The sequence below is a fragment of the Acipenser ruthenus genome, chromosome 16, assembly GCF_902713425.1.
Source record: "Acipenser ruthenus chromosome 16, fAciRut3.2 maternal haplotype, whole genome shotgun sequence".
NCBI classification, from domain to species: domain Eukaryota; kingdom Metazoa; phylum Chordata; class Actinopteri; order Acipenseriformes; family Acipenseridae; genus Acipenser; species Acipenser ruthenus.
This window is the reverse complement of record NC_081204.1, coordinates 34893582-34919958: the sequence shown is the minus strand read 5'-3', so window position 1 is coordinate 34919958 and position 26377 is coordinate 34893582. Positions and strand designations below refer to the sequence as shown.

Sequence of the window (26377 nt, the reverse complement as noted above, 5' to 3'; positions counted from 1 at the left end):
AAGCTAATTTAAGGTAAAGGTAAAGGTGTTCTGCTGTTGGAGATTGTGTCAGGTAATTGTCTTGTGGATGGTAAAGTACTGTTGGGACACCCTTGGAAATGAGACGATTTGGTACAGTACAAGGCTTTAAGGATCACCTGAATGTTCCAGATGTATCTAATTATTTCTCCCATTTGACGGAGCTGCATGATTCTGTGTTTGACCCGGCAATGCGGTTGCCACCCAGGTGACTTGGCAGCTGTACTACGAGTTTGAGCTGGCCCTGGTGAATTTCATTCTACTTATCCCTGCTAAACAGGCAGCTGTTCTGTGTGAGGAGGTAGAGCGCTGGTGTACACAAGGTTCTAAATTCCAGTGTAAGCCCATCTCATTGAAATGAAAAACAAATGGGCATTCCTGGGGGCTGGACGCCTGTCCCTTCAGGTGTCTGTCCGGTCCTGGGTGTCAGTGAGTCGCTACTGAGGTAGAACCCGGGTCCCTCGCTGTGCAGCCCGGGGGCTTTATCTGCTGAGATGCTGAACAAAGTCACCTTGCTGGCTTGGCCTGCCCCAGGTTCTTTCGTACAGTAACTGGCCTGGGGTTTGCTGTTGCATTAGAAATAGTTGCATGGATCTGGATTTGAACGGGTCTCTTCTCCATGCAGCTGCCACTGGCTCTGCTGTTTCTTTTATCCTTGCTATTCATAAAGCATAAGTGTGTGTGAGTGACAGTCCTTTGCATTTAAAAGCATGGTAAAAAGTAGGGTCTATTAAGCTTTGTGTATTGTTTTTTCAGTAATCATGTAATCTTTATTGATTATTGTCCAAACTCTATAGGTTATGTTCAGCATGTAAGATATCATTATGTATATTTGTAATGGCTAATCATTAACATACTAACACAGTCCTGTGTATAATTTTTTTTAATATGTTTTTTTTCAAGATCCTGTGCATTATGTATTCGATTCTCTTTATTTCCTTGCTAGTTTCTTTTCCCCAGTTAATTAAACAAGTTCATGAACTGGGAGTTGCTGCCAGCATCTCGTGCTGCATTCAAAGCATTTGACTGTCTGCACTTAGAGGCCGTACTGGCAACACCGCTCCACATTTCCTCATTAACTTCACAGAAGACAGACTCCAGTAGCTGAACTCCTAAACCTGTGTCACGGCTCAGAGACTCTTTATGAGGTCGTGGCTGAGTGATTGATGTCTCTCTGCTTCAGTGTGATCCAGCAGCACGGCTGGCATCTTTCTTCATTTGCTGTCTAATGTCATTGCTTGGGCTGCCGAGCACCCGTGATGGTCCTGCAGTTTATTAAAATGTGTTGGATATGCATTGAGAGACTCTGAGCAGCCACTTGAGTGGGCAGCTTTAAAGAAGCACATACAGTATATATATATATATATATATATTAGTGTTACATTATTAGCCTATTACTGTCTATTACAAAGCATATTAAAAACCACATTCTTATTCCAGAACTGTGCTTTGTTCTTTTGAAATGTGCATAATATATATTTGTAATGACTGCCAGTGGGCAGCAGTATCCCCACAGATGAGCTGGGCCTCGTTTGTGCCTCGGGCATGAATACATTCTGAATGTTCTTCCTTGAGTGGGCTGAAACGGTATTCTAGAGGCAGAAATGACACTCCTGTGCATCTAAAGCACAGAACCCAAACACGGTTCTGAATGAGAAAACCAGATGTGCACGGTCAAAGGGACCTGCACTAGACTATAGATTTCAGATTGGCTATCAAAACATATTTATATTAACTACTGTAAATGACCATCTCATGTGAAAATGCATGGAATCACACTGGAATCTGGCATAGCTCAAAGTGCTATGCAATGGGAGTCTTAAATGTATACATTTCTACTTTAAATAATTGTAACAAATACGGGTTACCCACTATAAATCAGTTCATATCGCTTAGTAGATGTCCAATAAATAACTAAGTACAGGCTTGTTTTCATCTGGAAGCTGTGCTCGTATTGAGCAGTCTGTGAACTTGCTGGTGATATTTACAGTGGCCCTGGGTATGTTATTTAGGAAGTGTGGAGACATTGATAAAGTCTCTTCGGGTCTGATTTTTAGAAGCGTTTGTTTGTGTGTTGGGTTTGCTGTATTGCCTGCTGCAGTGCTAGAGTGATTTGTTCTGTCGTGCTGGTTCGTGTCCAAGCCTGCCTGCACTGAGGTTCAGCAGTCTTGGCTCAGTCTGGAAGTAGATGTACTTGTTAAGGCTTCCCACAAGTTGCCGTACACAATGTTTCATGTTCTTCTCAGCTGCTTGTTTGTGAATACCTATGATACAGCATCGGGTGGGAGGAGAAGGAAAGCTGTGGGGAAAGTAGCCATGAGTACAAACGTTTTAGCAAATTCAGTCTGTCCAGCCAGCTTTGAGATTTTTGCTTTTTTGTTTTTTGTTCCAGTAGCCTGTTGGAGGAGTGCAGCCTGCAAGGGCTCCGGGACGTCTCGTCCCTTGTCCTTTAGGAAAATTGGATTTGACCTTTTACTAATTGTAGCCGTTACTTAACTGGCAACAACCTCAATGAAAAGAAGCGATCAATGAAGTTAACCCTCGGAGTGCAGGGGAGCAATGAAGTTAACCCTCGGAGTGCTGGGGAGCAATGAAGTTAACCCTCGGAGTGCTGGGGGAGCTCTGCACAGAGGAGCTGCAGTTTAGGAGCCTGTCCTTGGAGGCCTCTCCTTCACAGTCATGGTGTCTGGGTCTGAACAGGTTTCCATGGAAACCAGGGAAGACTTAATGCAGCTGGAGACCTAAATTGTATTATTTTTATAGAGAGCTGTGTGGTAGAAGCTCTCTTTATGTTGGTACACTAATTGAAATGACCACGTCTGTAGTGAATAGACTTGGAGCAGCCAGTGGTCTCTTGCTTGTTCAGCAGCTGGAAGATCCAGGTCACATGTGGTACCGTGTTTATTTACAGAATGCTGTTTCTTTTGTTCCTACCATGGGCATAGGCATCAGGCAGTCTACTACAGTATATGTACGCTGTATTTCTGTGCACTATAAGGTGTGTGTATGCAACAAAACAAAGCGCTTGGGGTTGAAATCACTCCCCTTTTTAATGTCTTATTGTTTACCATTTTTATTTTGTGCATTGCACCACTAGAATAGGCACTTCTGTGCTTTAGGATTCTTCAGGCCTCTCTCTCACTCACTCTGTCACTACCTTTTTCATAAATCAGGTAGAAGCACATAAACAGGGATCTCAATCCGATTCTCTCGGCTCCTCAGCCTGTTTAACTCAGTGGTGACCCTGCTGCTGCACAGCGGGGCTGGGGAGCCTGTTTAACTCAGTGGTGACCCTGCTGCTGCACAGCGGGGCTGGGGAGCCTGTTTCTGAGAGACCAGGTGTGTTCTAAACCCTGGGTTCTAAAGTGTTCTGTAAGCGCTGGAACAGTGTACGAATCCAAGGACAGTGCCTGCACAAGAAGACAGCTCAAGTACAGTACAGTATTTGTGTTGTACCACAACACCGGCTGGTACTTTAGCTAGACTTGGGAGGATGGACTCAAAGAAGTACAAATCACAAATGGAGGATACAGTGCAAACAACAGAAAGCTTGCAACTTGATCATTCAATGGATGCAGAGCTGCCAGTAACCTTAATTCTAGTTGATTTTGCAGAATAGCAGTAGAATCAATATATTTACATTCTAGTAGAGACTGAGAGACTGTGCAAGTAGTGAGGAAAGCAGCATCCCTGCATGCTAGCCCGACTGGTACAGTTAGCAGTTAATCTGTGAGTTATCACAATGAAGCAGTCAGTCAGGGCTGGCAGGTTTATCTCCTTCCCTGCAGTGGAGAGATGATGGAGATACACTGCACTATAATTCTAGTCCTTCTGATAAAGCTCCTAGCCATTGATGGCCTTTTTTATTATCTGTAAATCTAGGGTGTGTGTGTGTTTGTGTGTCTGTGTGTGCTTACCGAATTGCCATGCAGGCTCCGATCCCACATCATGGAGGTTTCTGTGCTAAAGCCCTCAGTAGAGATAGCTTTTCCCTAGCTGTGTCACTGAGTTCCACTGAGAAAGATGTGCCCTTTAAATCATTATGTGTGTGGGGCAGGTCCTGGGTAGTATAAAATTCCTTCAGTGATAAGAACGATAATCTCTGACCCAGGCTGATACCCGAGGGCACGCTCCTTTGAAAGACTAGACAGTAAGTTAGCCATGTGCCTAACAGTCCTGTGTGCCAGTGAACACAAGAGCTGAAGAGATGCAGTGTGCCACAAGGTTGTGAATGTTTCTTTGTTGTGCACAGTACCAAGAGCACCATAATGACTTAAAGCCAGTTTGTTTTTGTTTTTTTAAGAATGGAGCACATTTTGGCTAAATATCTTTTTGAATTTATTGATGACAAATTCACTTCTTTTTTTTATGCCCGTTAGTTCCGATGCATTTCTTCATTGGCTGTGCATGGTACAGTGCATCTTGTATTAAAATGAAAGGAACGCTTGACTTACTGAGACTACTTGTGTCTTCAGGGGCAAGGCGGTGCAGAAAACTGCACTTCCCCCAGGGGGTCTCGTGATCCCACAGGGCACAGACCAATTGCGAGCGATGAAATATTGAATATGAAAACATCATTAATAATTGATATTTAAAGAGAGCGCTATGAAAGTCTGAAGTTTTCTGATTACTGGTACATGCACAGTAAGCAGGTACTGTATATCACACAAAACTCTAAGAGCACTTCACACAAAGACTTATTTCAATGGGGGGGGCGACACTGTGGAAGCTGTGTTCTCACATCATGCATTTAACCATGTGCATGATGTGAGATGGCTCTGGACTGTGAAGTAGCCTATTACTGGTGCATTTCAGTACTAGAGCTAACCTTTACATCATTATCATTGATGAGTCACTCTCAGAATGAACCAAATGTATATAACTTAGCTTGGGATTATACAGCTTGGTATAATATCTGGGCATATTTTATATGCTATTGTTAGTAGCTATTATTGGACACTTTAATGGGTTATTGGAAGACAAAAAAACATACAAACTGTTTCCAGTACGTTTGAGGTTTGCCAACTATGAAGCATGAAAACACCCCTCTATAGTTTCCATATTGACAGGACTATTTGCATACAGTGGGAGATGGGAAACTAGATAGTGGATATAAATAGAGTGGGGGGGGCATGAGCACTTGCACCTGTGTGTGTTTTGTGTGCATGTTGATCAGGAGCCAAGCTGCAGTCAAACTTGATAAATATGTCTTGGGTGGAATTTAGCAACATAATGGGTCTTTGTGGAGCTGTCCCACATGGTATCAATTGAAGCCCCATTCAGAGACCTGATCGGTGCCATGCAGTAGAGGAAAAGCTTGGCTAGACAGACTGGATTTTTTTTGGGGGGCGGGAGCACTTGATTTGTGAGTGTATACTGTGCAGTGCGTGTGTGTCTGTGCAGTGTGTCTGTGTGTGAGTGTAGTGTGCAGTGCACGTGCGTCTGTGTGTGTGTGTGTGTAGTGTGCAGTGCACGTGCGTCTGTGTGTGTGAGTTTACTGTGCAGTGCATCTGTGTGTGTGCTGTGCAGTGCGTGAGTGTGTGTACTGTGCATTGCGTGTGTGTACTGTGCAGTACGCGGGTGAGTAAGCATCATACACTGTGGCACCTTTTACTTGTACAGTTCTGCACTACACATTGTTCCTGAACCACTTTCAGGCCCAATGAGATCAAGAATGATGCAGCTGTTCCCTTCATCAAATTGTTGCATTGATAGTTATTGCTGTATATGTATTTCATTCTTATAAAAATGAACAAAGATCGAAAAGGTTTTATTCTTAGCTTAGTAAATGCAGTGGACTCTGGAGCCTGTAGAGGTCAAAGCAGGATGTATGCGAGTTCTTCTGGAAATGCCACCCTGTAATATAATATACATACACATTGTGAGCTGAAACAGTGACGGGTACCCTTATATTGAGCTGTAAAAAAAAATGCAATTTACTTGAGGTCCAGATGTAGCATCTTGCTGTTCCTAATGAAAACACTCCTTCCTTTTGCAGGTGAGTGTCACGGGACTGACATACATAGAGTATATTCATTTCCCAAGAACCCTGTTCTTTGCAGTACTGTGACGTTTAATGATAACTGCGGTTGGTGGCAATGCAGTCTCGCCTCGGCGGCCATCCCAAGGGAACTGTGTTTTTGTGTTTTTGTGTTTTTTTTATATATATATAAATCATTTGAAAGAGAGAGCGTCAGAGAGAGAGAGAGAGGGTGTGCCGCAGTGATTGACGACTCCATCGTAACGTCTCTGTTCCAGGGTCCTTACTGCAGGCCTGCTGCTTATCTCTGTGGGAGGAAGAAGCTGATGCACTGTGTGTGTGTGTGTGTGTGTGTGTGTGTGTGTGTGTGTGTGGGGTGGTGCTCCGTTTAATCAGTGAACGCCCTCACCTGGATAAACCCTCGGAGCCACTGGCATTCATTTCTTTTGGATTGACTTATGCGGGTGTTAAGTGCATGTCTCTGTTAACATTACTAATAGCTGAGCATATGTGCAGCATCTCCTGTTCTTTGTGGCTGTAGATTGTGACTTTGTGGTTATGCACATCTGAGAGGTTATCTGAGAGTCTTGTTTTTATTTATAGAAGTCGTGATGTGATGAGCAGCTTGCAGGAGATCGTTCCTGCCACAGTAGCATTTCAAATAAATAAAAGCACAATCATTTGCAATCTTTTATTAGCCCTGCTGTTTCCGTTTCTCTCTGGGTCTCTGTGTACAGTAGTTGAAGTTGTCAGAGGAAGTTTTAAGTCGGTTCTGGATCGTACTGTAGTTGCTTTTCTACATGGATACAATGTGTGAGCACAAGAGCTAACATTAAAGAGGGCTGGTGAAACGTGTGTCTACCAGACAGAGTCCTTTCTTCAGTTTAACTAAAGGTTTTATGATTTGATTGTTTTCAGTTATTGATTAATGAGACACTGTTACAGTGGTAAGGGAGCAGACTGAAGCTCTTATAAAAAAGACACTGTAAATGAAGGGTGACCAGGCAGATATACTGTAGATTGTAGGGTTTTATTTCTCCAACAGAATTCAGATTTAAGGACTGAAAACAATTCAGTTTTTATAATATAATAATTATACTAATATTTTTGCATATTTTTGCAGGTGTGCAGATTTTATTTTTGGGATGTTGATTATTACTAAATAGGCTGTATTCTGATCAAAAACAGTTGGATAAATGAATTGAAGAACCTTTTCTTTTTATTTTGTTGGTGAATGGCTCACGGTTCAGTATGTGGACTATGCTTTGAGTTCACAATTAGATATATGTTTGAGTTCACAGTTAGATATATGACGATGTTACACAACAGACCAAAAAGACCTAAAAATAATAAATAAAAGAAAACAAGGATGAGAAGCAATGTTAATGAAGATTTTCTTAAGTTTAGTCAGAAGAAGAAAGGAAAACGAAACGCATTTGAAAGGGCCTCGGGTCGTTCCCTGTCCAGTCAGTCAAATTCAAGATGAATGCAGTCCTTCTTATTAATTTCCATTCCCAGTGCTGCCCCCCCCCCCCCCGTAGACTTACTGGGAGCTGGAGCGTCCAGATAAACACGTACTTCAGGGGTCCCCAGTTCCGAGGGAAGATTAGAGACACTGTCCTTACGGGAATTGAAGCTGTGCCTTTCTGTTTGTTTAAGCATATGCATTGGCTTATCTGTAGGAGTTGTGGTGCTGTCATCACGGACGTCTAGACATTAGTAATTGGTTGGTTTTGTGGTAAGCAGTCATATTTATTTCCATTGCTTTGAGCTATCCCCTGTATCATACTGTGTGCACTTCATTCAGCCAGGAATAAGGCACCTCAATTGAACCTCTTATTTACCTTTATTGATTGAAATAGAAATAGAAATCATTAAAGATGAACTGAAAGATTTGAAGTTTGTTACCAGGAGGTTCCCAGTTCAATCCCAGCTCAGCCACTGACTCACTGTGTGCGACCCTGAGGAAGTCACTTAACCTCGTTGTGCTCCGTCTTTCGGATGAGACTGCAGCAGCAGTTGTGATGCGTGTTTCACCCCCCTAGTCTCTGTAAATCTGATTTAAAGGTGTCTGCTAAATGACTAATAATAATAATACTGAATAGAATTGCACAAACACTGTGTCCCGTTCCTGTTGTATTGTTGTACTGCTGCCGGGTCAGGTACCAAGCACAGCCATGAAGTTCACAGAGTGCACTTCCACTCCATTGCTAACTGGTGATCTTACTGCACAGCCTGTGCTCTATGAACAATAGCAATGATTAGGCATGTTTCCAGAATCTTACTGAGCAGCAAGGGGGCTCATTGCAAACAGAAAGGGATTACGATTCATCCACACTGTGTTATTGATAGTCTGTCCTGGACAGTTGTATTGCAATGCAGATTTAAAGAGGGGGCAAAGAAAAAAAAAAAAAAAAAACATGGAAGGTTTCCTCATTATTGAAAAAGGCAGTTCAGGCAAAATTCGTATGTTTAGGTAAATTGGATTGTTTCTTAAAGAAATAAACATAAAGATACTTGATATTACTGTAGTGTACAGTACCTGGAGTTCAGGTGCAGTAATAATGAAATCCAGTAGAACCTTACAGCAGGGTGTTGGTGCTGGTTTGCTTTCTTAGCTTAACTGTTGTGCCTCCCCCACACATCATCTCTTCAAATGGCCTTTCCTTGTGTGCTTTTTCTCTGCCTGTACAGCTCAGTCATTAAATTGCTGCCTCCAGTGACGAGATATATCTATTCTTGATGATATGCAACAAGAATTGTAAAGATCTTGTAAATTGTAAATTGTAAAGTATTGTAAAGATCTTTATTGTTTAAAGCTTTGGGTTTGTATCGATTTGGAATTATTTGTGTTCCTTGCTTTGGCTGTTTATTCAGCAGCATGCTCAGTTAGCTGCACCAAATCAAATTCAATTCTTACCAAATAGCTTTTCTGGAGCCGTCCAAAATGTCAGAGCAGAGCTTTAAAAAAAAAAAAAAAAAAAAACAATTTTGAGAAATGCTGTGAAAAAACAGCTATTTCCTGTTCTCTCCAGCCCATGAAGACCCGAGAGAGCTTGTCTAATCAGAATGCCATTGGGTGAGAAGGCCTCGTTCCTGGCAGGGAAATCTTGGCCTCACTCAGTTTATTTTGGGGGTTGTAAGTGGTTTTAATGAGATCCACTCCTACGTTTTGTAACACAAAGTCTCATCAATACAGTTGATGGGTTTTTACTTCAGGTTAATCATTCACTGTGAATTCAATGGGAAAACCTATTTTGGTTCTACACCATTTCTCTATTTGAGTTTCTGGCTCTTCTATTCTGCAGCATTAATCACGGTTTGTTTACCCTTAGCAGAAATACAATAAATAAATGAAATCACTGAATCCAATCCCAGTGAATCACCGCAGTCTGCAGTTAGCACTGGATGTGGTGATTACATATTCATTAAAATGAAGTGCATTGTTCTAAACAGAACATGCATTAAACAGGAGTCGGAAGCTTTAATTGTACAAATCACTTTAAATGTAGTGTTCCATTTTATCAGGAGTAATGATCTGTAGCACAATAACACATAATGCATGCATTCAGATATAATAAGTGTGCTTACTGTAAATGCATGTGTAATGACAAATTCTATCATCACGTAATTATAAGTATTTGAACCTGAAGCCTAATTCAAAGTGATGTTGTCATGGATCTCATTCTGGAATTGTATTAATTGTCTCTCCTATTCATCTCGACCTCTTCCAGTCTTAACAGTTGTTCAACCAACCACTTACACTGTAGCCGTTTACATCTCCTGACTGCTTATCAGTTCTGAAGATAATGGATTTGTCTCTGCTGTGTTATAAAAGGCCACTTGTTATTTCCAAGTGTGAATTGTAATGCAGCGTGTTGCATCTCTTTCTCAGTCATTTCCACAGGCGCTGCAGTGCATTGTAAGGTCTGTTTGCTAAATTGGGTGAAGTCTGGAGTTCTCTTTAAATATGCATAGCATGGCATACTGTAACCCAATGCCAGGAATCCTTCCTAATTTGCCGCTGCGTTGGTTTCCCATAGTGTCCAGCATGCTCCTTGTTGAAATGGAAATTGCATTTATTGAACCAGGAGAGATTTTTAACCGCAGGGCAAGGAAACCAGACAGGTACATTTTTTAAAAGGGCAGCTTTGCTCTTGGTGTAATCTAACACCAATGGGGACAGTGATAGACAATCGCAAACAATCCACAACGCAGACCCGAGACACCCTGGACAGCGACAGTGCAGCGCAGCTTTGAGGAAGTTCAGGTGTCAAGTGTCTTTATTGATGCTTATAACTACCTTCCTTCCTGCTCGCTTAGCCAGAAACAGGATTAAACACATGAGAGTACGGAAGGTAAAGGGAAGGAAATGTTTGAAATATTGCAGCTGGTACAGAAACAGCACCTTCCTGATTCAGCAGCACCTGCTGGGAATGGAAGGATAGCAGCTGCAATTGGCATGTTATACAGATCAGCATTGCAGCCGGGCACAGACAGGGCCTGCACCGACATACCAGCACTGAACACCTGTGTGCTTAAAAGAGAAGGGCTTTTAACCACAATTCAATTTAATATTATAATATGAATGCCATGACAGGCCTTCCAGCCACCACTGCTCCCCATTCTATGGGTCAAATCAATAATAATAATAATAATAATAATAATAATACTAGATTCCCACCTTTGCCATTAGAGCTTTAATAGAGTAGATAATCAGGTCCTTATAATTATAAACTGCTGAAATAATCCTCGCAAGGGGCTAAATGCTTAGCTGCAGTTTTCATTAGCCGGTGCTTCAAGTTAATAATTGCTGTTTAAATCAGAAATCTGTGACTGTTGTTCACTGTTAAATTCTAATAGTGGTGCTGTTCGGTCCTTGTTGTATCTCGCCATGTTAGGCTTTCATTGGAAACTCCACACAGCGGCGAGGATGGAAAAAAATCAAATTGGTTGAAGCTATTTGGTTATCTTCAAAGTGCAGTGCAGCTCAGCCAAGATTAAATTCATTCCATTTACCACAGATTTCAGTGTTAACTATTTTATGTTCTGTTGGGGAGAGAATAAGGTGGGGGATGGGGTTGGGGGTGTAGCAGCAAATGGGGGGGGGGGGGGGCCTGCAATCTGCTATTTAAATTAGACATCAAATTCCAGATAACAATTTAACCGATGCAAAACACAGCCAAAAAAAAACAAGAACAAACAGAATGCAGGCTGGGTGCACGCTGGTGTCATACAGAATGCAGGCTGGGTGCACGCTGGTGTCATACAGAATGCAGGCTGGGTGCACGCTGGTGTCCCTGGTGCATGTCATACAGGAGGCTGTTGGTGCAAGTCGAGGCTCATTTCACTCTCTTTTTGGTTTTAATCATCTCCCCAGCTTTACAAAGGTGGTAGTTCACAGCGTTGAGGGACCGGAGCTGTTCTGCAGAGTCTGTGACAGCTGCTGTGAATTTGATATATCAGCCTGTCATGTCTGGCTGCAAGGTGCGCAGAGTGAGCTGCCTTAAAGATAACTGACATGTTGCTGTCATTACTCTGAGCGGCCGTCAATCTCACTCCTGCTTATTTCTTTTCTCTCCCGTTATTTTTCTTTCTGTCTAAGGAATCGCCTGTCGTGCCAAAACAGCCACATTTTTTTTTCCTTTCCAATCCTCCTTTCACAAATAATTTGGTGATGGATGAAGTGCTCTGGAAAAATAAAATCCTGGGACAGTTTACAGAGCCGGAGTGACTCAGAGCAAAAGGACAGCTCAAAGACAGGCCGAGATTCTCTGCCTGTCATCACAGCCAGTGGCACCGAGTTCAGAGGCAGTGTCAATGACAGCAGTGCAGGCATGACAATACGCTGAAGTGTGTGATGCAGAACACGATGCTTGGGGCACGATACAGTACGTGCGTGACGCGTGACATGGTGCTCCTGGCAGGCTGTTTCGTATGATGCCTAATAGCATCCAATAATTATTAATGAGGGATTATTTTCTTTAGTGTCATTCATTTGGTCCACTGCCATTAGCTGTGTTCGTGGTTTAGTTATATATAGGCTTTGGAAGTACAGTACACACAAAGAGTTTCATCCCTAAACAGGAAACTGGCACAACTAAATACTGTACAATAGGGATATGAAACAAAATGATCTATCAGCAAAACTATATCAATCTGTGACATAGAATTGACTGAATTAACATAGAGCAACTAACAGTCACTTTAGAAATATCTATTTGCTTAACTATCTGTTTGCAATTTGCAGCTCAGGGTTGCAGTTTAATGCTGTACCATTTTTATTTTTAATACCAGTAATGCAGTGCAGTATATTAGTTAATAAAAGGTTGTGGGTTCGAGTATTTCCAACTGCAAAAGAGTCAAATAAAAATGGGTAATAAAACTGCAGCATATCATTCCCTTCTCGTCCAGGACTCTTGTGTAATGCCTGCTTAACCACTCCAAGGTCTAGAGGGAGCACACAGTCCCTGTTAGTGGAGGAAATGAAACTGGAGACCGAGTCACACTTGTGGAATTCCTGTTTTATAATGTAAATCAGGAGGCTGATGGAGCAGGATTGATTTGGCAATGTCCCGAGTACTTCTCTCCTAGTGATACTGCAGTCCAGGCTTCAATCTAATCAGCCTCTCGGCACGCGGGGGCCAGTAATTAGACCCAGACATCTCAGAGAGGCAGTGGGACCAGTGCACCTCGCATTAAAATGATGAGAAAGAAATGTAAGGTACTTAAAAGCTGCTTCAGCAGAGTGTCTTCATTGCCAGAATCCTCAGTTAAAGGGCTTGCCCATTGGGGTTGTGGATGGCAGCTGTGTCGTCCAGTTGTCCGTGCATCTGACAGATAATTATGGACGCGGAACAGTGGCCAGTGAGATAGTGAGCACAACTGTAACACAGCTAAGTGCCTTTTTTTTAAATCTGGATATTCAATGAAAGTTAGTAAGCTCACTAAGTTGGGCCCCCATTAAAAGTGGCTTCCATTCTCCAATGCATCACTGGTCTATATAATACTATGGATGTCTGTTCTCTCTTATTGCAATAGAGATCTTCGGATTATCTGCACATTGTTCATTCAAAGGGACTAGCGGAGGCAGACTTTGTATGGAACTGGTTTACACTGAGCTAACCACAAGGTCTTTGCTACAGTAAAAATGAGTTCAAGAGAGAACTGGATGTGTTACAGCAAGAAGATGAGACAAACAAAAAAGAGCCAGACCAAGCAGGCTTCTGATATTACTAAATATTCTCCTTTCAGTGTGCGATGCTGCCTGTTTACATAGGCTAGTGCCACTGGAGTTCCCCCTGATTGTTTAATGTTCAGATTTTGTTATTCAGCCGTTTAGGTTTGTATTCAAGTATTAATCCACTAGATTATGATTTAGCCTCTCATTAGAAAGGATTCCCCTGAGACACAGATAAGGGGCGCTGTGAAATCTTTTGAAGAGTAGGCTCTGTGGTTTGTTTCTCGCATGCCATGTGGATTCATTCTTACAGTCCTTCCTTTTCCCTTGTGCTCTTGTCCTCACAGCCATTACGAGCAGGACCGCAATGCACTGAAGAAGAAGGAGTGGGAACGACGCACCCAGGAAGTGCAACAAGATGATGATCTCTTCTCCTCTGGGTTTAATCTGTTTGGAGAGCCGTACAAGGTAAGAGCAGAAGTCACGAGAAAAATGGGAAACTCCAGAGCTCACAGTATCATCCATCGGTTTTATATACTGTACCTAGCAGCCCCACAATGCAGTTATTTAAATAATGGTTTGAATTGAAATAAAAGATTTGTAAGCATGTAAAAAAAAAAAAAACACAAAACAAGTTTGAATGAAATATAACATTTGAGTTGATCCAAAGCTGTCCTTAAATAACACCTGAGTTAAAGTTTTGTGAATTGTGCCAGGTGAAGGATAAATAGCCTCTAAATTCACTGCATTTTATATTGTCCTGGGATGTTAGGGGACTGTACCACATTAAACTGATGAGCTGACTTGGCTATAACCCTCCATTGTATAAAGATCACTCTAGAGTTTACCATATCTGTTGTCCATCTAGTTACACATCATTCTCTGCCTGGCATTCTTCATATAGTGTGAGAATGGTTGTAGCAAATGATGGGGATTAATGAAGTGTCAAGATGTATGGTCCCCGTGCTCCGTCCGATTCTTTGGTTCATCTTTAATAACCTCAGTTGTTTTATAATAGAAACACTGTAATCCACCACTGTGATTTGTTAACTCCGTAGGCACCGTATTCCATTCTACTGTATGTGCAGTTATCTGTGAATTACTGAATTAGTCCTGGAGGGAGTTCTGTATCACTGGGCTGCGTCTCTGTGCTGTATTTCCATGGTGAACGGTTACTTTAAATGCTTCTCTGCTATGCAGGAGATTGCAAAGATCAAACACCCATCTGATCTTGTCCGGTGACTGCTTGTCAAAGGTAAATAGCAGCGGGACTATTTGTAATGTGCTGACAGAAGCTGCTAAAATGTAGGTTAATGTCATTCCATTGGACGACTTCATTTTCTACCTATTTGATTTTTGTCATGTGCATTTATCACTGCTGTTCGTCTGCCTTTTATGATTTTTTACTGACACACATCCTCTCTGAACCAGTGCAGTGGAACGTTTTTTTTCCTGAAATGTCCATCTCACCTAGGCTGCAGATGACGAGACCAGCAGTTTTGAAGAATGCCTTTGAAATGATCAGCTGACTGTGGTGAAGACAGACAGAGTAATACAGTAGTAAAGCAGCCTGGTCATTTTATTGATCGCTAGGTACTGGCTGGTCCTAGTGACCTGCTGAATCTCAGCAGGGAGCTGCCTAGCTGATCTCAACCATTCACTAAATGGATGTTGGTCCTCCTAGCGAAGCCCATTGCAAGGCTCTTTCAAATACAAAAATAGCACCAATGCAAGACTAAAAAACCTGGTTTCGAGGAGCTTGAGTGCATTCAAAATCATGATATAAATCAAAGCTTATTTATAATTACTGTCTTAACTTGTTACATTCTTTGCAGTTTTTTATTTTTTTTAAATGATAGTTCAGAGAATCCCACAGCCTGAATGTGTTTTTAGAAAGAGCATTGGTAAAGAATCTCCTCATCCTTCCAGTTACTCTGCCTGAGCTGCATTCAATGAAGTTGTGTTACCCCTTTCTTTTGAACCCCTGTCTACCTCAAGCAGCTTTCTACCAGCACACCCCAGCAGAGTGACAGCACCACATGTGTGTGATGCATCTGAATTCAAGTGCAAACAGGGAGCTCGTTATATTTAGTCTTTCTGCATCGTCAGTTAATTTGGAAAGTTGATGACCCTGTAGCTCAGAGTCTTGTTCAAGCACAAAGGTGGTCTTATACCGTGAGAGACAGGGTAAACAGTAATTATCGGCTGGTTTATAAATCATATTTAACAAACACACCGTGCACAGTTTAAATCTCAGCTGGTACTTTGGAAGCGGTGTTTTGAAGTGCTAATTGCGTGTGCTGCCCTCACTGTCCCTGTATTGCCTGGGCTGGAATGGGCTGTATAAGCATTCTCTAATGCAAATTCCATAAACAGCTGGGGATCTTTTGGCCGGCAGTTGTACAGAATTGGGACACACTGTATGTTTACAGGTTTCTAGACTATTATCCAATTAGTTTATAAAGACTCAGCCTAGGTTTACAACAGCTGCAGACACAGTGCACTGTGAACAAGATAGATATATATATATACAGTACGATGTGATCCAGGCCATTCCCAGCTCAGACAGTAAACCTCAGGACAGACTTTCTTTTTCTAACTGAATGAAGAGCCAGAGACACCTTGATTAAGCAGCCTCTTTGTGCCTGGCTAATCCAGCATGGGCAGCTGTAAACCACCCTCAACTACAGCTTCACATTTAAAACCAGCCTGTGAACTACAGATTCACTAGGAGGCGATCCGTTGGTCCTTACAGTGGTGCTGTCTCCTCTGAATCCCTGTCCACAGCCTTTCACTATTGTCACCTCCTCCCCCCCTCCTCCAATCCTGTTTAATGGGACTCCTCAGTTGTTTCTCATCTGTCTACTGTTTGCACCCCTGTGGGCTGCCTGCACTCTGCAGAGATCCAGCGACCTGTTGCTATGTGGTCGAGCCTCCACCCTGTCTGTGTGTGTCTGGGTGCCTGTTGAGAGCGACTGTTTCTGTTGACAAGTTTGTGTGTTTCATCAGTGTGCTAAAACCAGTGCGGGGCAATGCAGTGGCTTCAGACTTCCTCCAAAGCTTCTGTGTGGTCGTCACACAGCGTCACCAACTGCTGAGGGAAGCAGAGGTGAGAAGCTTCCACATGTATACTGTCTGAGCACTGTGACCGAAGAATATTGACACACTGGCACTGTGACACAGTGCATCGAACTAGGCATGTACAATGGTTTTTTCAGTCTATCCACATGCTGTGCGCTTGATATAGCGTTTATACAGGAGGTACGTGTCAAGAGAGAGCACTGCTTGCATGAGATGGAATGAGAGGATTGCATGTTGTTCTTGGTTGTAGAAAGAGGCCTTCATGTTATTTCAGTGCAGGAGTAGCCAGGTCTGTCTGTGTGCCTGTGTGTTCTGTCACTTGACATGCTGATGCTCCTGTCCCCTGTTAATTTCATGTGGATTATCTGGTTACTTTAGTAGGCTCATAGGACTCTGGTTACTACTTGCACTATAAGGCTCCTCATGGTTATTAGCTTTTATATCTACAGGAAGTGTTGGCACCGTGTGCTCCGAGTCGCACCTTGAGCTGGATTGACTGGCCAGTGGCTTTTTGAGTCTGTATTGTAAAGTGCCCCGGGATGCTCTGCATGAAGAGCGCTGTATAAAAGCAAACTGTCTTGTATTGTATTGAAATATCAGACCACGTATTCCTGTTGGGTCACCTCAGGTGTGTGCTTTTCTCCTGCCTCGTGTGTAGTCACAGAACAGCATGATGTCACCGCTTGGTTGTTACAGTAGGTTGAGTCTGAAATGTAAATCCTGAAGGTACTGCAGTTTGTATTGTAAACACAGCCAATGTATGACAGAAAAAGGCTTGGAACATCATGCTTCACAATACAGACTGCTTTTTAAGATAGGATATTGGTATCAACAAACATTCCTCTTTAGTAATGTGCTGTAGAGGGGGAAAAACTTCAAAATAACACCCTGACAGGTAGCAAACACTGTGCAAATAAAACCAGGTCTTTGAGCACAGCGTACAGCACACAGGAGGGTTAGGAAGATGCATACATTTAGAAAAACATACTGGGGTTCATACTCCAAATCAATATTTGCATGATTTTTTGCATGAACAAAAAAAACACAATTAACTTCGGAAATGACTTCCAAGCTCTTAAATTGAATGTCTGTGGTGGTGTTTTTTTTTCTTTTTCTGAATAAATCTGATGACCATTTGGAGTAAAGAGCTTTAAGAAATCAGTTTATTGTGGGAGGGGTCCCTTCACCTTTATGGTGTTATTATTTGCCTTTGATTGCCACGTCTTCTTCAGCCTCCTCAGTTTAACGACACACATTATCTGCCCTGCATTGTTCTGTTCTTCTCTGAGATCTCAATTCGGTTGATTAAAAATGGAGCTCATGTTGTCAATGGAAAGCTCTTTGTTGCAGGATTACAGTGTACAGCCCCGAGTGCTCTCAGAACCTTCACTATTATCATTTTCCCTTTCAGGGAATTACAGGGATTTCTATTAATTGACAGCAGGGGGTGTGGGGAGGGGCGGGCACTGTGATCTCGCTGTGGGGATGCTAAATAAAGCTGCCATTGGAAAGCTGGCAGAGCAGTAATGTGGTGGCACGCTGACCCGGAGACCCAGAGCTGTGTTACTTTCAGACTTCCTTACCTCTCCCCTCCTACCCAAAAGACAAACCAGTAAAGTCAGTCATTTCTCAACCAGTTCTCATTCTAGAAAAGAGGTACAAAGAAAATTGCTGAGTAATGTTTACTCGTACATGCAGTTTTCCCTGTATAATGCTATGCGTTCTTCAGGGCTGGTGTTTTCCAGTTTAGATGGCTATACTTCTTTATCATGGTTTAATGAATGCTGAAGCAGCTACTGCTTTTTGTGATGGGCCATCATCCTGCAGAAAATAATGATGCTGTTGTGGAGGTAAGGGTGGGGCAAAAATATCACAAGTCAGTACCTCAGATGTAAAATGAAATAATGCATGAACCAACTCATGATTTCTTATTAATACTATTGGGAAAAATCTATTTATTCACATTTAAGTTGTGAAGTAATGTAATAATAATAATAATAATAATAATAATATTTTAAAAATAGTTTTTAGTACCATACACTTAAAAAAAAATAATGAAGCAATGTGCATAAACTTTTTAATGAAATTCACTGTTGTTCTTCCAGCCCAATAAATCCCCCTTTCTGTGATTTGAGAGTGGTGCTGGAGAATGGGCTCTTGGCTGCTTTCCAGGCAGCTCTCTGTGTTATCATACTGGGGTAGACCGCTCTTGCACAGCACAAGGGCTCTTTGTGCTCTGCCAGGAAGTCATTTCCTACACTGAAAACGACAGGGCCGGGGAGTTTCGCTACAAGCAGAGCCCCTGTGTTGCAGGTTACAAATATAAAAATAGGAAAAATACATTTTAATAATAATAATAATCTAGCAGTGCAAGCTTATGGAAAGCACCCACACGTTTTACTTCTGATTGATCATGTTCTAATTTGATTCAATAGCTGTCAGTTTTCATTGCTGGCGTATGCACCACAGTATATCTCTTCTGTGGAGGTGTTGGGGAGTTGTATTGGTTGAGCCAGGGTAATTGCATTGGCTTGGTTTAGATTTAGTGTAATCTCTGGGTGCTGAGGAAAGGAGAGTGAAGGGTGATAAATAGGTCATGAATACGTTGCAAACACAGTGGAATTGCATTGCCTCATAATTGCACACCCGGGACACAACCACGTCAGATTATCCTGGGATCTGCAGGACTTTAAAATGGTTTCTTGAAAATTGTCTAAAAACCGTTTGCAGATATTTCAATAAAAAGAGTGATTTGCAAAAAAAAAAAAATAATCTTCAAATATCCTGTGGGAGTTATTCTAAAAGTGACATGTTTCTATAAAACCTGTATAAAATAAAATAAAAAAGTAAAGTCAGATCAAGGAAATTGTGATAACTGATCTGAAGACTTGATACTGTGAATTAGATTGTATTGTTCCAGAAATCCTGACAGTAATATGTTCCTCCATTAAACTAGTCCTAATAATGATGAACAGCATCAACTCTTCAAATCAGGTATTGAAATAAAGATATAGGGTAAGACTGTGGGCCATATTGCCATAGAATTAAGAAAAGTTAATATTACAAATCAAGAACCTTGAATAATTGTACTGCTGTAGTTCTGTAAATATAGCAAACTTTAAAAAATATGAGTTAGTTAATCACTGCAGGATATGTTTTGAGTCCCAGTAATATTGGTAAAAGCACTGCAAACTTACACATGCACACGCACACACATACACAGACACACTCACTCTCCCATTAATGACCCTATTAAGTCACAGACACAAACAAGACCCAAGTCTGCTCACACTTTGTAATGATCCCCTGTTTATTTCTCTAATGTGCTGTAAAACAAGAAACTCAAGACGCTAGCACAGCTCTGTCCATTAGTACGCTTTTTGTAATGTAATAAGTCTCTTAACTACAAACATTACTGCCATTAAAGTTTTACAGGGCACATTAAAATGCCTTTTCGTTTGGGGTAAGTGAAGTTTAGTTTCACGGCTTGTCAAGCTGCAAGTCTTTTTTAAACAATGCTTTTTATTTCTTATTTCTTTGCTTTATTAAAATGAGTACAGTGCTATAGATAAACTGCTGCTTCCTGCTATGTGCAGGTCACATGGTGTGATTGCAGCTCCACGTGGTAACGTACCAGGAAGCAACGCTCACATTGCATCTGTAGCTCTGGCTTTGCAATATCTGCATGTTCCAAACTGAAGTCAAGTCAAATACAAACAAAGAACTGAAAGATCGCTCACCATAACATTATATTGTTAGTGCTTAGAATTGATAAGGAAATGGATTTTAAAACATGTTTTTTTTTTTTTTTTTCATTCTGGATTTCCAGACACTGGGATCTTACTTTGCTCTGGGGGGTTATTGGCAGGATCTGTCTAGTAGCTAGCAAGGTAGCAGTGGTCATTTAGAGACCTGCATCCGACCGCTAGGGCTCCAGTGGTCAAGGAGTAAGCCCATCCTTTTATTAGACAAAGGGGCACAGTGCCTGAAAAACCACAAAGTCTGGTTGTACTTTGAGCCTGTCCTGTTTATTTAATTGATTCTCTGATTTAACACTCAAAACAGACGACTAACCTAATGTACTAATATGCTATATTTTTTTTCAGTGTAAGAAACTATTTTATTAGTTACCCTAGTTGTATATGCAGCATACTGTATGTATTTTCTGTTCGGTTTTCAAGTGTAACAGAGCTGGGTAAATATTTATTCAGATACCAAAAGCCGGGTTTTAGACCTAGACACAGGTACTCGAGTTAATCAGCAGGAATGCACTTTGCAAGCCAATATAGGATGACCACAGCTTGTAAGGGCACCTGACTCAATCTGTTTTTATTGCCTGTAGTACGGTAGCAGTTTGCCTTTTGTCCTTTTCCTGCATCATAAATGCCATGTTTCTTTACACTGACAGACAGAGGCGTCAAGTCAATCCACTTTGGGGGGGACCTACAATCCAGTCCAGGTTTTAAAGGTATATTTTTATAGATCCACAGTTGTCAATTGTCTGTTATCGGATTCGTTGCTAGTAAAGGTAACAGAGTCCAATATATTGATGTTTAATGTAATTAATGACTGATGAATGAAGCTCACAGTACTGTATTTGTAAGAGCCTCCAGGCAGCGGGAAGGTGCAGCAATGACAAATGGCCCCTTCCTTTGATTATTAGCCTCTTGCATAAGGAAGATGGATAGGAGAGAAAAATCCCCTGCCGCTTCACTAAACCTCTGCTTTATTGATCAGTCACTAATTAGATGCAGATGAAAGTTTATAGGACTCCGCTGGAAACACGACTCAGTCTTTTAATATATGAGGCTTCATGCTGGGCAGATTCGATTTCAGATAATCATTTTTTAATACGTTTTACTGACAATATACCGTACACAGTTGAAGTGCTTATTTACCACTTGCTAGACGTGCACGTTAACAATCAGCGTTTTGTATTTGTAATCCTTGTTTTAGTTTTAGTTTATGAGGTTACTGTTGGTCACCCCAAAGTGGATTAACGTGTCATTCATGTTGACTGAGAACTCACCAATGAGGTGTGCCCCATAAGATGGATGGGCTTTTCTTGTAAAAAAAAAAAAAAAAGAACAGTTTGATGAATTAAAAAAATGTAACACTGTAGCAGTCGTGTTAAATAATTCTAAGCAAGAAAACGCAAGGATTTATAAAGCATGCAGTTGAACCAACGAGCAACAAGAGTTAATGTTATTGTGCACGGTTAATCTGTTGAAAATCTGAACAAGCATGACAAAATATTCTGTAGTTCTGCAGATCCCAGTATTGATTTTTCTTTGTAATGACAGAGGCACCTTGAATAAGCTGTCACTCGTCAATAGCAACCACAGATATGCAGTGACCATTAATTCACATTCAGATTGACCTCTTCCTTTTGTCTCTCCTTTCTTAGACGAACAAGGGAGACGCCCTAGCGAACCGCGTCCAGAACACGCTGGGGAACTACGACGAGATGAAGGACCTGCTGACAAACCACTCCAACCAGAGCCACCTGGTGGGCATCCCCAAGAACTCCGTCCCCCAGACCCCTGTGGAGAAGGCGGAGCAGCAGAGCTTCTTCCCCGAGGGCCAGAGGAGTAGGCTGGCCCCGTCCACTTCCATGCCCCCTCCCCCCTCCTCCTCCTCCTCTTCCGGCCCCCTCACCAGCTCCTCGCTGCTGCACACTTACCAGAGCAGCAAGAAGTCCCGCTCATCAGACTGGTCCCGGGGCGGACAGTTAGGCCAGGCCAGCGGTCAGCAATGCAGCCGGACAAAGCACAGTAGCTGTTCCCACGAGCCGCCCCAGAGAGGGTGTGAGGACTTGTGTAGCAGCCGGGGCGACGTGCACAAAGGGGACTCCAGCCCGGCTGCTTCCTCTTCCCACTCCAGGAGACACGCTCACTCCTCCAAGTCTGCTGCTGGAGACCACGCCTACAAGGAAAGCACACACTCCAAGTCACCCATGGAGCTGGACTTCAGCTCCCACGGTTCGAACTCTCCCGTCCCTTCGACGTCTCTCATTTCCGGTGGGCTTTCCACTCCAAACTTCCCGCCCGCGCTGCACTCCAAGCCCAGCATGGTCCAGCAAAAGCCCACCGCCTATGTCAGGCCGATGGACGGCCAAGATCAGGTCCCCAACGACTCCCCCGAGCTCAAACCAGCCATGGAAATCGGGGATAGCTATAGCAACCCACCTTTCGGAGGCCTGCTGGAGGGGAAAGCCAGTGCAACGAATGCAAAGAGCAAGCTGCCAAAGCTGACTTTACCTCAGTCTGGGGAGGTAGGTGCTGTTCCGTATTTCATTGCATTGCTTTTGATCATTCGGAGTTCGCATGAGGAAGGAGGAAAGCTAGATTAAATAGGCTCCGCTGGGGCTGGCTGGCTTGGCTGAGTTTATATTGAGAAGGATCTGGCACAGAGTCAGAGTGGCGCAATGGAGCTGCTCATAGGTTATCATGCGGTTTGATTTGTATTGTGGGCTTGGTCAATCTGAGATCAAGGGCTTTCATCCTGACAGCCGTGAGCTCGGGCAGGGCAGGCTCGGGTCCTTGTTGAGGAAAGCAGTAGGGGGCATGGCGCGGTGCTCCTGCGCTGCTTGTTTGAAATCTAGAATCAAGGGTTTTTTTTTGTTTTTTGTTTTTTTTTAAAAAATAAAGCATTTAAGTAATATCTTTCTATTTTTAAAACTGTATTACAAATGTTTTTGCGCATTAAAATTGCATAGAGCCCTGAGGTACTCTCCAGTAAAGATGCTGTATCAATCTATATTGTATTGTATTGTATTGTATTGTATTGTATTGTATTGTATAAAGAGATATTAAGGGTCCTGGAGGCTGGATGCTGTTTGGCCTCCCAGGACTGTTCTAACTGAGCCCCCTTTATGATCTATGCAGCCTGCCTGTTATTGCAATGGTATTTTCAGGGGGGGGGATTAACCTTTCTGAAAGGACTGTTTATCGTGTATTTATGTTCTGAGGCGAGGAAAGTTAATTTTAATGCTTCATTCAGTTGAAATTATGGAGAGAGCAGTATCAAACTCTGTCTCAGCCTGTGGGGAGCTTGGAGTTGTTTTTTCACAGTAGGAAATTGGATTACTTTGAAATGTAACTTTTTTTTAAGTTCGACCTGTGACTGAAGTTATTGTTTCTTTTTACCTGAGGTCACAGACGTGTTATTTGTTATTATTTTTTTTTTGGTTTTCTTTTAGCAAGCAGTTCTTCACACTCAATTTAATCAACGCATGTCTTCAAATAATGACAGGCTAATGGATGAAAGCTCCTCCAATCTGTGTAGGCTTTGTGTGCAAGATACCCTCTAACTCCAGGACAGGGAGGTGGATGAAAGCAGTGGGGAGACTACAGTAGGCAGGATTAGAACTGGGATTCCATCCACAGAGGCTGGGAGGCTAACACTGTGAGAGGCAGTGGAAATGTGGAAAGGAACAACTTAGTCCATTCTGAATAAATGAATATTACAAGAAGTAACAGCTCTGTTTTGTCTCTTGCCTAAAATATTACATATCGTTTTACGTCATGTTTTTGGCATCTAGTTAATAGAGAACAGTGACTGACGGTGGTTTTGTTGTGTGGACTCCCACACGCTAGAGTCCTTAATTGAGATCTCCAAACTCATTAGTCTGGTAACCTGTATTTTAAAAGCTGCGTTTTAACCCAAGCCTCCACAAACTCTCCTTACCTCATCTGAATAATAAGAAAACATTAGGGCTGCTATATGTTGTTGTTGTTGTTGAAGCACAGAAAAGGCAACTGTTATTAGGGTTGTTCGCTGCTTCTCCTAATCGCCGACACGAGAGCTGGGGAGCAGTTCACCGTCGAGGCCAGTCTGTCCTGGAGTTTAGTTCTTTTTATGAGACACTGACTCAGACTGGCACAGATACAAAGTACTGCTGCAGGTGCCAAGAAGCACAGTGAGTATGTACAGAGAGTGCTGTGTGAAACTGAACCGCAGAGCACGGGTCAGGCCAGGAAATGGGCATGGGCCTGCCTAGAGAAACACACACTCAGAGGGCATGAGCCTGCCTAGAGAAACACACACGCACAGGGCACGAGCCTGCCTAGAGAAACACACACGCACAGAACTCGAGTCTGCCTAGAGAAACACACACGCACAGGGCATGAGCCTGCCTAGAGAAACACACACGCAAAGGGCATGGGCCTGCCTAGAGAAACACACACTCAGAGGGCATGAGCCTGCCTAGAGAAACACACACGCACAGGGCACGAGCCTTCCTAGAGAAACACATACGCACAGAGCTCGAGCCTGCCTAGAGAAAAACACACGCACAGGGCACGAGCCTGCCTAGAGAAACACACACGCACAGAGCTCGAGCCTGCCTAGAGAAACACACACGCACAGGGCACGAGCCTGCCTAGAGAAACACACACGCACAGAGCTCGAGCCTGCCTAGAGAAACACACACGCACAGGTCATGAGCCTGCCTAGAGAAACACACGCACAGGGCACGAGCCTGCTTAGAGAAACACACACGCACAGGGCATGAGCCTGCCTAGAGAAACACACACGCACAGGGCATGAGCCTGCCTAGAGAAACACACACAAACACACACACACACACAGAGTGTGATCAGCTATAAATATATTGTAACTTTACACAGTTAGAATCCTGTCCACCGCAGTGTATACAGTAGACTGTTATTCCTGTCCTGATCCTCTTCTGCCACGTGCATCCTTATTCACAAATCGACAGTAAAAGCCTTTTTTCCCTTTGAGTCTAACTAAAGCCCGTTGTATTTGTGAGTTCTGATTTGAGTTCTTTTTTGCTAGTTTTGATATACCTTTGATTGACAGAATTGTTTTATTTGCTGTATGAGGCAATGTAAAATGCTGTGATGCAGTGTATAAAGCCTAGAGGTTTGCATGAGGGATCCTGGGTTTCTGATTCGATAGAGCTGCCGCATGCTTACTTTTATCTTCTTGCATATCAGTCCCATCAGCTGTAAAGCTGTCTGCTAGCGGGACCCCATCCTTGGAAACTGAACGTGGCTTAGTGGTGGCATCAGATCCCAGTGAGAAATCTGAAGCTGCAAATCTCACCGGCTTCCATCCTGATAACATAATACCAGAGCTGAACGAAGTGAATCCCATATGTGTGCTCTGTACCCTGCCTTGGTCTCTTTGTTTTAGGAGGTAAAGGGATTAAACAGGGAATAACTGTTTGGCGTGCTTGCAATGTGTTTAGCGCTTGATAGACTTTCAGTTCAACCTTGTCGCGTTACAGTACAAAAAAAAAGAAAAAAGAAATAAATACTTGTCATTTTTTAATATAGCATGCAGTAACTTTGAGAATTTTGGGGTGATGTATACGAGTTGCATGTTATGTATTCATGGCATTTTTGATTAGATGGTATGCAAAAGATTCTTGTGTGCGTTATACAAGTCAGTAATATACAAGGTGTGCGCTTTATACATGGAGATTTACGGTAAGATTACGAAACAGTTTGACATACTGTCAAGAAAACCACTGCGAAAGTCAACCAGCTGTTCTATTACTTTGTTTAATAGTGTAGTGGAAGGCAATTTCATTTTAAACCAGCGAGTGTTGCACAGACATGCCTCCAAACACATGGTGCATTTACACCATCCAGTCTAGCATGTGGTAAGAGTAAAACCTGGGGATTTTTAATTGCTCCGAATTCGCCCTCAGAATGGTTGACTCCTTGGAAAATGTTGCTGGATGTTGTTGTTGTTGTTGGACTGTCAGGTTGGGGAGGAGTTTGTGCCCCCAGCTGTGTGAATCGAGTTAGCATCTCAACTGCACTGTGAGCCCTGGATCTGAGGCAACTCTTCTTTTTTGTAACAATGTATTCTTTTTTGTAACAATGTATTCTTTTTTGTAACAATGTATTTCTCCCTGCTTGGTGGCCCTATGCATTAGCAGTAGCTCAATGCCGCTCCATCCCTTGTGGAGGAATGCAGTTCTGCCATGAGCAGCTGTTTGTGACTGCTTTCATCTGCATCTAGAACGAGCTCTTTGTCTGTTGCAATTTCACTCAGTCCGCTCTCATAATTGGTATATTGGGCATCTCTGTTGGCTCTTCATTCATGAATGTACTGCATTTCTTCACATAAGAAATACATTAGCA

The 26377-nt window shown here is 42.6% G+C and overlaps 1 protein-coding gene across 4 annotated transcripts in view; it reads left to right on the top strand.

The window, feature by feature from the left end:
• LOC117412379 (AF4/FMR2 family member 2-like) overlaps nt 1–26377 on the top strand; it is a 136021-nt gene that overhangs the window by 27823 nt on the left and 81821 nt on the right. For 2 of the 4 annotated variants that reach the window (XM_058989583.1, XM_058989581.1), the window contains exons 2-4: nt 13526–13646; nt 20668–20727; nt 21667–22533. In XM_058989583.1, coding sequence (XP_058845566.1) covers nt 13526–13646; nt 20668–20727; nt 21667–22533 — 1048 coding nt within the window. The remainder of the gene's footprint in view (nt 1–13525; nt 13647–20667; nt 20728–21666; nt 22534–26377) is intronic. The other 2 variants (XM_058989585.1, XM_058989584.1) reach the window with 1 other exon arrangement.